At 39.8% G+C, this 12,625-nt stretch overlaps 1 protein-coding gene across 4 annotated transcripts in view; it reads left to right on the forward strand.

Annotated features, from left to right (window-relative positions):
• The window catches only part of FREM1 (FRAS1 related extracellular matrix 1), a 117,010-nt gene that overhangs the window by 54,702 nt on the left and 49,683 nt on the right, over positions 1-12,625 (forward strand). For all 4 annotated transcript variants that reach the window (XM_032776043.2, XM_032776051.2, XM_032776070.1 and 1 more), the window contains exons 12-18: positions 1,438-1,528; positions 3,561-3,728; positions 4,049-4,257; positions 4,627-4,720; positions 7,236-7,488; positions 9,161-9,361; positions 10,707-10,892. In XM_032776043.2, coding sequence (XP_032631934.1) covers positions 1,438-1,528; positions 3,561-3,728; positions 4,049-4,257; positions 4,627-4,720; positions 7,236-7,488; positions 9,161-9,361; positions 10,707-10,892 — 1,202 coding nt within the window. The remainder of the gene's footprint in view (positions 1-1,437; positions 1,529-3,560; positions 3,729-4,048; positions 4,258-4,626; positions 4,721-7,235; positions 7,489-9,160; positions 9,362-10,706; positions 10,893-12,625) is intronic.

Genomic DNA, 12,625 nt, shown 5'->3' on the forward strand with positions numbered 1-12,625 from the left:
AGGACGTAGTGTGTTAATAATCATGTGGATCAAATACTAAAGCAACAGGATGTGAGGGGCAACATCAAGTGGTTAAAAGAGAGAGGCAGAGAACAGACAGACCCAATGCTTTTTATTTTGTTTGACTTCATCTTGTATTTCACTGTGGCCCATTGGATGGTTGGTGGCCCATTTGGTGAGTTCAGCACCAGTACCTTCTCCAATTTACCAAGAGGAAAGAGTTTTTCTTACTACCATTGTGTAACTCGGGCTGGGGATCAACACTTTTCTGGTTTGCGCCAGGCCAGCAGAGAGTCAATCTGTAACTTAGTGGTATGATTATCTGTCAGGTGGGCACATGGTTAATAGCCTTGAACAAGGCTGCGGGCTAATCAAAAGAACTGCAGCTAAAGCCTATAGTGGGCAGGAGAGAACTCAGAAGCCAGGTGTTGAGGATAACAGGAGGGAGATGGGCCTTTTAATATGCATGTATGATATGAAGTCGATATACTCAAGACCGAAAAAAGTGGGTCCAAACTGTTCCATAAGGTGTGAATGAGATCTTTCTAATAACTGTAATAATGTGAAGAGTTTAAGTCATCTTAATAAAACCATGACTTTGGAGTGGATCAAGTATTTTTAAAGGCCTTGCAAAGAAAATGGCAGAAGTTGTTTGTAAGAAGTTAAACTAAATAGCCTGTAGGGATCATGCTGAAGCTCCCAAAGCAAATAAATGGCCTTTTTGGAGGGGCTTTTTGTGTGTATATAAAAATTAAAATAAGAGATTTGTAATTCTGATGCACGTTGTTTGGCAGAGTCCCAGTATTGGAAAATTCTGTTTCCATGTTTTCAATTTTATCAATTATTTTTGCTGTATGATTTATCTTCAATACACGGGACAAGTTATTTTGAAAAAATAAATGAGTGGCCTTTGCCTTTTGTTGTGCCAAGAGATTGGTCCTTAGGAGGTGGAAAAGTTCTTGTGTCTCACTTTTAAAAGACGAGAAAGTTGAGTTGTCAGAAATTGGTTCAAATGAGCCTCTGAAAAATTTAAAGAATTTGATGTAACATAGAATTTCTTTTATCTAAAGAAAAAGGCAAATATCAAGTGATAGGTATGTGAAGGGCCAGATTCTCAGCCAGTGTAAATCATCAAAGTGCCTGAAATCTGTGGGGACACTTTGGTGTGGAACCCAGGACTTTGTTCATTGTAAAGTATGTGTTACTTTTTGGTGGTCAGTCCATGGCTCATGATTCCTTTGTTCAGTTTTCTGTCCCAGGTTAAAATCCATAATAAAGACATTTATGATAATGAAAAAAGAAAAGTAAATTAATTTTATTTCTATGCAGCTAGTGGTTGGTTGGTGGGGTTCCAGCACAAGATTGAATTGTATGATTTTTTCTCCTGAATTAGAAGTTTTGCTAATCAGCGCATAGTGTGTGTGTGTCTTTGTACAGCCCCTCTGATGCTGGGAAGTTGTTTATGGTGGACAGCATCCCCAAGCTAGTCAAGGATCCTTCTGCTCCAGCACTGAGATCATTCACTCAGGTTTGTTACTAAGTGATTCCATACTGGAACCACACCCTGTTTAAGAACTGGCTCCAGTGGTGCTGTCATTTTTCCTTAAGTTACTTCCTTTCAGATAGTCATGAGGCTTAGAAATGGAATCCAAGCTTAGCCAGTACTATCACTATCTCAGTTTAACAAATTCAAAATTCAGCTAACTCAATTCATATTTTTAAAGAAGTGTCTACCATGATTGCACTCTTCGCATAAGTAGACATAGCTCCTACTGAGACCAAAAGTAGTTGCACTTGCTTGTATTAGGGCTGAATTTGTCTCCAAATATTTGACCTGAGTTGGGCATAATGTCAGGCGAAGGGTTCAGCCTGGACATGGTTTGGGTTTTGCAAAGCCCTATCAGTCTGATTTCTTATCGCCTCTAAGATTCTTTCACTTTGGCTGAATTCCGTTGGAGTAGTTCTGTGCATCCACATTTTTGTTTTAATTTTAAATAATTTAATAGAATCATAGGATTGGAAGGGACCTCAAGAGGTCATCTAGTCCATTCCCCTGCACTCATGGCAAGACTAAGATTATCTAGACCATCCCTGGCAGGTGTTTGTCTAACCTGCTTTTAAAAATTTCCGATGATGGAGATTCCATAACCACCCTAGGCAATTTATTCCAGTGCTTAACCACTCTGACAGTTAGGAAGTTTTTCCTAATGTCCAACTTAAAACCTCCCTTGCTGTAATTTAAGCCCATTGCTTCTTGTCCCATCCTTAGAGGTTAAGAAGAACATTTTTTCTCCCTCCTCCTTGTAACAACCTTTTATGTACTTGGAAACTGTTATCATGTCCATCCTCAATCTTCTCTTTTCCAGACTAAAAAAACCCCAATTTTTAAAATCTTCCCTCACAGGTCATGTTTTCTAGAGCGTTAATCATTTTTGTTGCCTTCTCATGGACAAATTGGACAAAATTCAATCTTTCCTGAAAAGTGGTGCCCAGAACTGGACACAATACTCCAATTGAAGCCTAAACAGCACGGAGAGGAGAGGAAGAGTTATTTCTCATGTTTTGCTTACAACACTCCTGCTAATACATCCCAGAATGATGTTTGCTTTTTTTGCAACAGTGTTACACTGTTGACTCATATTTAGCTTGTGGTCCACTATGACCCCCAGATCCCTTTCTGCAGTACTCTTTCCAAGGCATTCATTTCCCATTTTGTATGCGTGCAATTGACTGTTCCTTCCTAAGTGGAGTACTTTGCATTTGTCCTTATTGAATTTCATCCTATTTACTTCAGACCATTTCTCCAGTTTGTCCAGATCATTTTGAATTCTGATCCAATCCTCCAAAGCACTTGCAATCCCTCCCAGATTGGTCTCATCCACAATTATCATCCGTGTTGCTGTTTTTCATTATGCTGTAGTTCAATAAATCCCATTCTTATTAACATTTATAAACTGCCTGGCCATTACAATTTACTGTATGGTTAATGTTGCAAAAGCAGTTTTCCTTATAGCCTTCTAATTGGAGTCCTGAACTACTCAGTCAGGTGCATAAGATCAGTTTCTGGATGGGACACTTTGCTGATAGTTTGAGTATGCTTTAGTATCTTGTTGTGATTTGAGTAAACAAAGGATGTGTAATTAATAAATATTGCTAATGACAAATTCAGAGATCTCTGGAATTCAGAGATGTACAGATGCTGTAGTGAATATAGTATTAAAAGCTACACTTTGACTGTGATTATTTAAAAGTCATTGTATAAAAAGGGTTTGGAAGATGGCATACCTCATCCAGGCTGAGGCCCCCATTTTCTGTTTCCAGTTGTAAATTGCACCTCCACAAATCTGGGTCTTTGCATTTCTATCTAGCTAATTCATAGTTAGAGGTGCAGATACTCAAATTTGTGCCAGTAGTTGAAATGTGTGTGCAAAGATTCAGAAGGGAATTTTGTGGGCACAGATCATACCCAAAGAAAAGGTCATCCTTCTGAAAACGTACCTTAAGATTTTAAATGACAGTTTCCCTTTTTTCTTTCTTTCTTTTTTCCTCACTTTTTGCAGCATGCTGTGAACTATATGAAAGTTGCCTATATGCCCCCTATCCAGGACATTGGGCCTGAACCTCAGCATGTCCAGTTTGTTTTTTCAGTCAGTAATCAGCATGGAGGCACTTTGTATAGGATCTGTTTTAATATTACAGTTCTTCCAGTGGACAATCAAGCTCCAGAGGTACGTATGTGGGTGGGAAGTGTGTGTGTGTGTGTGTGTGTGGGAGGGAAGGAGGGTGTGAATCTCTGCATATTAATATGGTTTTACTAAACAGATAGAATACTGCTGTAATGATCCATCTGTTACTGATTGGTGGCTGGAGCCGATATTAGCTCTGTGTTGTGGTAAGTTCCTTACATCCTCCCAGCATATGACAGATGAGTTATGCCTTTGATGTTTTGATATTTATTGTGTTTCATCTTTTAAACCCAAAAGCTCTTTCTAGTTCAAATTTAAAGGTGCAGAGGGAAATGGTAATTCATCTCTTCCCTTCTGTTCAGGTATTTACAAATAACTTGAAAGTGAAAGAAGGGGGACTGTGCACCATTACAGGGAGCCATATTCTGATGTCAGATATGGACACAAAACAGGAGAACCTCCACATCTACCTTCAGAGGCAGCCACTGCATGGAATGGTAGAACTGGATGGATTTCCTATGCACAAAGGTGACAGGTTCACCTGCCAGGACTTGCACACATTAAAAGTCAGGTGAGAAAAAGTCCTGCTTTTAGTTTTGTTACTATTCATTCTCACCATCAAACTGGTGTTAAATTCCAAGATCCTCAGTTTGTGTGAGTTGGCAAAGCTTGACCCCAATGGAGCTCAACAAATGTACACCAGCTGGCCTACATTGGCCTACAATGTTCTCTGCAGATTCTTAAGTTTGCATTAAAAATATTATATCTCCACCACATGGTGAATGAACTGCCACATCTGAGCAGGCCGTAAAACTGAGTCAGGAAACTATGTTGTATTGTGATGGGTAGTTGGGCAGTATTGTCCTGCAATGCTTGCTGTTCTTCTTGATGCAGACACATATTGTCCATGTGAAATTAGTGCAGAACTTAATTCCCACAGGTATCAGCATGATGGCTCTGAGACTCTGCATGATGACATCGTCTTTGCAGCCACAGATGGCATTAATTCTTTAGAGTTTGTCCTACAGGTCAAGGTCAGTGTGTTGCTCCTTGTTTGTACTCATGAGGGCATTCATCCACATAGAAAATGATAATGTATCAGTTCTGAGAGCCTTCAGAGCTCCTCAGAAATTGGAAGGAGTTAGACTAGATGGGCTTTTTGCTGTTCGCTTTGGAGGTTATGTGACAATATTGGTTAGAGAGAAAATTTGGCAGGTACAAGTGACGAGACATCTGCACCTGCTCCTACTTAGCCACTACTGTCAGGAATTAATCCCCAGAATTAAACATGGCACGTGTGTCAGATTAGTGAAAGAGAGTTTTCTTTCTGAAGATATAAATTCCACACTCAGAGGGACACAGCAAAGTGACATTCTTTATTTTTTTAAAAACAAACTTTCCTTCCATATTTGTGTTCCTAATAACTCCACAGAATGCTTGGCTTGGCTTGGCTTGCAAAAACAGCAATGAAGTTTTTAAACAAATATGTTTTCATTGGAATTAACAAAAAATCACAAAAGCTTTTGACCATTAGGTTTTGTAAATGTTTGTTTCTACAAAACCTAAATTTGAGACTGGACTTGATCTGACAGAGTCCCTCTAAGATCTTTGTACTTTGTATTTATAAAGATAAAGGATGTATCATCATGCAACCTCCCCCAGAGCGCCCCCTTATGGCCAGAGATGGCTCTTCAGTGCCCTACTTCAGTTTCCCCCATTAAAGGGCTTCTTTAAAAAACTCCACACAAGCTTTTTTGTTCAATAATGCCCTTTCTACCAGGGTCCAATTTATTGGCATAAGACAAAGTTCCAAAACTCTGTCCTGAGGCTTCTTAATTTCCCTGGGGTTTGCTCTCTGGAGCTTTTCCCAGCCTTGACAGGCCATTCTCAGCCCTACGTGGCTGGATATTTTTTCTACTTCCATGGAATCTGCTGTCCCTGACCTTCAGCCTGCTCACTCAAGCTCTTCTGCAGTCTTTGCCACAGCTTCCTCTGAACATCCCTCCTCTGTCTGCAGTTTCCCACTGCTTTTATTGGGGAATCACGGGATCCCTGCTCAGTTGTGCCATCTTAGTAAGAAGGGTTGGCTGGCCCCAAACCTCTAGTCCTTAACGAGGCAAGCTGCCCAGTTACAGGGCAAAAATATGCAGAAGTGCCTGGAGTGCTGAAGCCATGTGTATTTATGTGCTAGATAATATTAAAGCACAGTTGCTAGAGAAGAACTAGAATCAGTCTCAGCAATTCCCTAAAACCACAGTTGCCAAACATTTTCATAGGGTGGGCCACCTGTTAGTAGAGAGATCATCTAGTAAACCCTCACCCCTCCAAATCATGCTCCAGTTCGTGATCACACAGCATCCCACTAGCAACAGAAAATCACATGTGTGAGATTTTGCAGTGTTGCTGTCCCAAGTGCTCAAAAATCATGAGCTGTGGCCCCCGAGAATCTTGAGACTGGCTTTAAAATTATAAGATTTTTTAAAAATACATATAGGGCTCTTTTTATTTACTGTCAGTGTTTTGAAAGCTGAAGTCAGACTCAGGGCACATTTTCAAGCTTTTCTTTACAATCATCAGGGTTAGAAATTCAGCCGACAGTGTCCCGATTGCCAGTATCTGGTGCTAACCATTAGACCATCGTAGGTGTAGTTTGGATTTTTTCTCGGATTTTTTCTCTTTTTTTCCTCTTTCTTTTTGCGTAATCCATAAAAGAGCATCATCTGAGTTTCATACAGTTTTTGTTATACAACTTGAAGGTTTATAAAACCCCAGAATGTTAGTTGGAAAACTCCTAATTTTCCTTCCCCTGTGGTAAACTCCCAACTATATAAAGTTGAAAAGCCAAATTCACCAGTGGTGTACACTGATGCATCTCCACTGAAATCAATGGAGTTGCACTGGCTTAGACCAGTAGTGAACTTGGCCCAAAATGCCAGGCCTATACTCCTTGATTTCCACCCCGGCCACAAGTTATCAGGATCTGTCTTTTAAGTCCAGAGGTCCCTATCCGTGCCCTATCAAAGATGCATTGCAGCATGCATTCGTTTTCTGATGGGTTATGAATGGCACTGCTGCTTCAGATAAAAATGTATTCATGGGGCTGACTGAATCCTGCTGCGTTTCCTTAGTCCTTAGTCAGACAAAATTCCCATTAATTTCAGTCAGACTATTTTGACTTTATTGTGAGATCCTCTTAAATGAAGGACCCAGGATTTAATTCCATTATAAAATAAAGATTGGCTGTCACTAATTTAGTATACAATGCTTAATAGTGCATACAGCCTGAGCTAAGACCGGTTTCTTAAATTTTGTTTGCCTTTTCATTTGTTTGTTTATTTATTTAGCCTTTCAGTATTTCCCATCTGCCTCTGTCTTTTTTTTTTTTAGTAGATGCATGTAATTTATTCAATTTTTTTGCCTATTTTCTACATCTGAAAGTCTAATCATTCACTTTACTTGAGCATGCCCCATGTTTCCTCCCAGTGAACTGTGCTTGCAAGGACAAATGATGTGTACTTAACGTGAAACTGTGTATGTTTTTCTGTTTAGGTACTACCTGTAAATGATGAGCCACCTATCATGAAAGATGGCCTCATTCCTCTAGTACAATGTCCAGAGGGTGAGGAAGTGGTCATCACCTCACAGTACATTTATGCCACTGACGCAGACAGCGATGACATGAAACTGACTTTCATGCTGGCTCGACAGCCCTACTATGGGGTTGTGAGGAAAGCTGGTATCGTCATGGATCGCTTCTCCCAAGTGGACATTGTCTCTGGAGTAGTGACCTACAAGCATACTAGTAAGTGAGACTAGAAGAGCAATAGATTGGAGGTCCAGCCAGATAGCCGTGGGATCTTGTGTAAATCCAGATAACTCTGGCAGCTCATCACTAGGAGATGCTGAAAGCCTGCATCTACACTACTGCATATAAATAACCACATGCAAACACAGCTGTGAAACACAGTTGTGGCCCAAATGTGTCATGTAACACTTTCTAATTGCCTGCTGGGATGGGAAGCAATCTCATAGCCCCTTTATAGAGTCATGGTTCTAATCCTTCTACCTGTAAATACATTTACCATGCTCAATACCTAGACTAAAACATGGTTCCTGAACATGGTAAAAAAATAAGTCTTAACATTTTTTTGCAACTGTGAACATGTTTCACACCTGGGTTTGGATAAATTAGATTATTTTTATACTCCAGAGAGGGATATAGAGATTCAATAGAACAACACCAATGACTTGGGGGAGTCCTCAACAGCCACACCTGTTCTGGAGAGTTTACAATCCTTTTGCACTAGAAGGTAAATTATGTTGTGGTTTGACAGAAAACCATAGTTTTAGCAAGGGGTTCTTTTTGTTTTGTTTTTAAAATTAAAGCATCTTTTCTAGAAACGTCATAGATGGTTTGGATTCAACTACATTTTGTGCTCCAGGTATTTGCATGCCAAAAGAGCACCGGTGATTGCACGTGCAAATCAAGGCCAGTTACAGCTCCCTGAGAGTTTGGCCGTTAGAATACTCTTCAAGGATTTTCCCTGGATATTAAGTGTTTTCCTTCTATACGTGTGTGAACACTATTGTTCCAACTCTTGTTTCAGAATCTCCAGTTCTGTGCATGCTTAGCTCATAATTTTGTGCTAGAATTGAGAATAGTCTTGACCTTTTCACTGTGATTTCTATCTATTGTTAGAGGAGCAGCTGTAATTTGAGCATGCAGGGAAGAAGTTGAATATGGTCATTCTTGATATACTTATTTGTTAACATCATAGAGGAATTAAATGACTCTATACCCCGAGAGGTTATTTGGGCAAAATTGAGGTTACTTTGGAGGTGGCATAATAGCATTTATTATTATAGAATTTAGTTGTCCATTTAGCAATAAACCACCATGTATGGAAGTGTCAATTTTTGGGGGGATATGCAGCACACATGGATCTGAATATTTCCAAGTCTATAAAAACTTCCTGGCATGATGTTGTTGTATCTTCATATGTCCTTCTGTCAGTTCTGTCCAGGACATGGATACATTTCCATCCTCCATAGGAAGATTGTCAGTGTTTTAGGAATTATGGGCCTGTTCTCCATTGATACACAGGGGATTTGCGACAAGTAACTCCCTTCCTTGACCAAGGGGGTTTTGAGCATTAATTGGTCATGTATGAAACAGACCCCTGGCAGCAAAAGGTACAAAGTAGATTATTTATAGTAAATAGCATTGATTAAGATACCATTTCTTCAACTTGTTCTTCCAGCAGAGAAGGGCTTATACAGACTTTGGTTATATCTTTCAAAAACACAGAATCAAGCAGTTTCAGCTCTTTCATTTTCATTTTGTTGTTTTTTAGCCTCTTTATCTCACAATTTACCCTGAGAATATTGTGGATGGTCCATAATTGATATAATTCACTGCTTCATTGAGTTTTGGTTTCTTATTGTAGAACATCATCCATTGCGTGTTTTTCCAGGTGGGGAGATTGGCCTGACACCTTGTTTTGACACCCTAACCTTGGTTATCTCTGATGGTGAAGCTGGCATGGATGTGAATGACTGCTGTTATGATGGACTTCTTCCTCCTCCAGTACCACCACTTCATGATTCCTTTCCAGTATATGACCTTAACATCAGTGTATTTCCAGTGGACAACCAGCCACCATCCATTGCAATTGGTGAAAATCTTCCTCTTTATTTCTAATCTATTATCTTTTATCCTGAATAACTTGGTGTTGGCTGGAGGCTAGATTCTCAATATTTCTAGCACCAAAAACTGACCAGACAGGAAGATAAACATGCAAAACTTTTAGATCATATCAGCCAATTTTTCCATACAGGCATCTTTTTCTGCAAGCACAGTTTGCACCTAGAATTCAATTTCAAGTGCAAATCTGAGTAACTGCCCCTAGCTGTTTGACTCAATGTGTAGATCAGGTAGTTAAAGATTCAAGTACTCAGATCTGCCCCCACTTTTCATTCTTGCAAGTGCCTGCAGAAAATTAGGCTGAACCTCAGTCCTTTGAAAATGTACTCCATAGGCTTCTCTGTAATAAATAGATAGAATAATAGAAATAGTCCTGAACCAAAAACCCAGACCCAAACATCTCTGAACTTCACAAGAATTCAGAACTGAACTTGGATCCAGATTAGATAATGCAGGGTTGTGCAAAACAAAAATATATCCATAAATATCTCTCTACTTTACCTATTACTTCTTAGCATGCACTTTACAAACTGGCCTTTTCCATATGAAGGGAGGGGGTAATATTTATAGTACTTCCAGTTTATGCTGTTAATTAATGAAGACAAAGATAAGTTGCATTGTACACGTAATTCATTTAATACATGTGAAGCCAGATTTTCAATTGTTCTTGCAAGGATCAAAAAAACAAATAGTAAAGAAAATAAGTCATCTTGTAGTTGATAGCCTAAATTTAATCTGTCAACAGATACCGTTGACCTTGATGGGCTTTGGATCAAGCCCATAGTACCTGTCATAAAAATACACTTTCTATGGACATATCTTTTCTTTTATAATGTCATTTCATAATGTCATTTACTGTAGGCATCGTGTATATGTTCTGTATTGCAAAAGAACTTTAAACATATGTATGGGTAGCTTTGTAATTTGCAGCCTATCACCCAAGCAATGTTCTGGAAATGAAGTATTGTCCCAGCAGGGAAATTAAACACCAATGCATGAAAAATTGTTCATTATGAGCAATTCGTAACAGCTCTCAGGCAATTAATGCTCTGACAAACAGAGGTAACAACTGATCTTGAGCAGCACATAAACCATACTTAATGGCTTATCAGTAAAATTGTTTTTTGATTTCCTCCCCCTGCCCCCCATCCAGCTGCTTACATGATGAGAAAGTAGAGTTGATACCATGATTAGAAAACATTTGTACCAGCCTGTTTGTAGTGCAGTTTCCCATCAGCTATTGTGCCAATTTCTTTGGTGAAATACCCCAGTAAGTTGAGTTAAATAATACTCATCATCATATCGTTTGTCTCTAGGTGCCATGTTTGTTGTGGATGAGGGTTTCTCAGCTGTCATTACCGCTAACAATTTGTTTGCTACTGACCCCGACACCGCAGCAGATGACTTAGAGTTTGTTTTGGTTTCTCCTCCCCAGTTTGGTTACATTGAAAATACACTACCTTCCCCTGGGTTTGAGAAGAGCAACACTGGTATAAGTATAGGTATGTGTAGACATAAAGGCAACAACACCAATATGGTACATGTTACATGCTTGGCTAATGGACTGCCAGGCAGTAGGCTGATGTGTAGTCACGGCAGGTGCATGCTTTAATTTAGTCTTTATTGGGAAGGCAGGTGTTTATAAATAAAGAGCACTGAGACTGTGGGGGGCGGGATTCAGAGAGAATGTAACCATGTGAACATAAAGAATCAGCACTCAGATAAATTAATCATATTTGGATTTACACATTTGAGCTGCAGACTGTGTTAGAAATGACAATATATTAACCTATTTTCTCTACTCTGCCACTTCACATTTCTTCTGCACTCCCTCCTTCCACACACACACTTCTGTTTTTCATTAGTAAAGTACTATAGGCAAGATTTTTAAAAATAGCTGCCTCTAGATAGGCTCTAAGCCTACATTTTAAAAAATGACTAGTGATTTTGGTTGCCTCAATTTTCTTTTTCTTTTTTTTTTTTTGGGTGTCCATCTTCAGACACTTTAAAGGAGCCTAATTTTCAGAGCACGAGTGTGGTGCACTTTCTTGAAAGTCAGGGCTCTTACTGGTGTTTCAGGTTGGGCACCCCCAAATCACTAGTCAGTCTTGAAAATGTAGATAGGTAGGATTTTCACAAGGCTCTAAGTGACTGAGTGGCACAAGTCCCAATGACTTCCAGTGTTTTTTGTGCTCCTCAGTCATTTAGGTACTTCAGAAAATCTCACCAAAGTCCCTATTTAGGCAAATCTTTTTCTATCTACTTACTTGCATTTACTCGTTTAGGGCTAGATTGTGCAAACCACACGTCTTCCACAGTGAGGGGTGGTGTAGAGCTGCAGTATCCCAGAAGGAGTATCATGTGAGGCATTTGGTCTCGGGAAGATAGAGTGCTTCTTAAAGCTCCCCAGTGTATGGGGGGCGGGAGGGGTGAAGCATGTGCCCTGCTACATCGTTTCACAGGATGCAATATATGTGCCCCATGGGTGTGTCTATACAGCCTGCAACACCAAACCTCCCAGTTTGGGCCAACAGACTTGGGGTAATGCGGCTCACGCTAGTGCTCTAAAAATAGCTGTATAGACAGAACCTTGAAGTTGCAGCTTGGTTGCTGAAGCCTGTGGAGGGAGGGAGGCTTCAGAGCCCAACCTCCAGTCCAAGCCACAACTTCAAAGCGTTGTCTAGATCAGTGGTTCTCAACCAGGGGTGTGGGTACCTGTGGGGGTTTCCAGGGGGTTCATCAACTCATCGAGATGTTTACCTAATTTTACAACAGGCCAGTGCAGTCAGTACAAACTAAAATTTCATACAGAGAATGACTTGTTTATACTGCTCAGTATACTCTACAGTGAAATGTAAGTAAAATATTTATATTCTAATTGATTTATAATATGGTTAAAATGAGAAAGTAAGCAATTTTTCAGTAATAGTGTATAGTGACACTTGTATTTTTATGTGTGATTTTGTAAGCAAGTAATTTTCAAGTGAGGAGAAGCTTGGGGGTACGCAAGGCAAATCATACTCCTGAAAGGGGTACAGAAGTCTGGAAAGGCAGAGATCCAAGCTGGGATGCCCATTTTCATGGGCTATGTAGACATACCTTGTGTGGCTAGCTAGCAGAGCTGGCTTGTGATTGGCAGGAAAGCAGTCATGGTTCTTCCTTCTCCCTTCCCCCTCCCCATATTCCCTTTGGGCACTAATGTATCCTAGACAAATAAAGAAGCAACAGTCTCTGT

The sequence above is a fragment of the Chelonoidis abingdonii genome, chromosome 6, assembly GCF_003597395.2.
Source record: "Chelonoidis abingdonii isolate Lonesome George chromosome 6, CheloAbing_2.0, whole genome shotgun sequence".
Taxonomy (NCBI): Eukaryota; Metazoa; Chordata; order Testudines; family Testudinidae; genus Chelonoidis; species Chelonoidis abingdonii.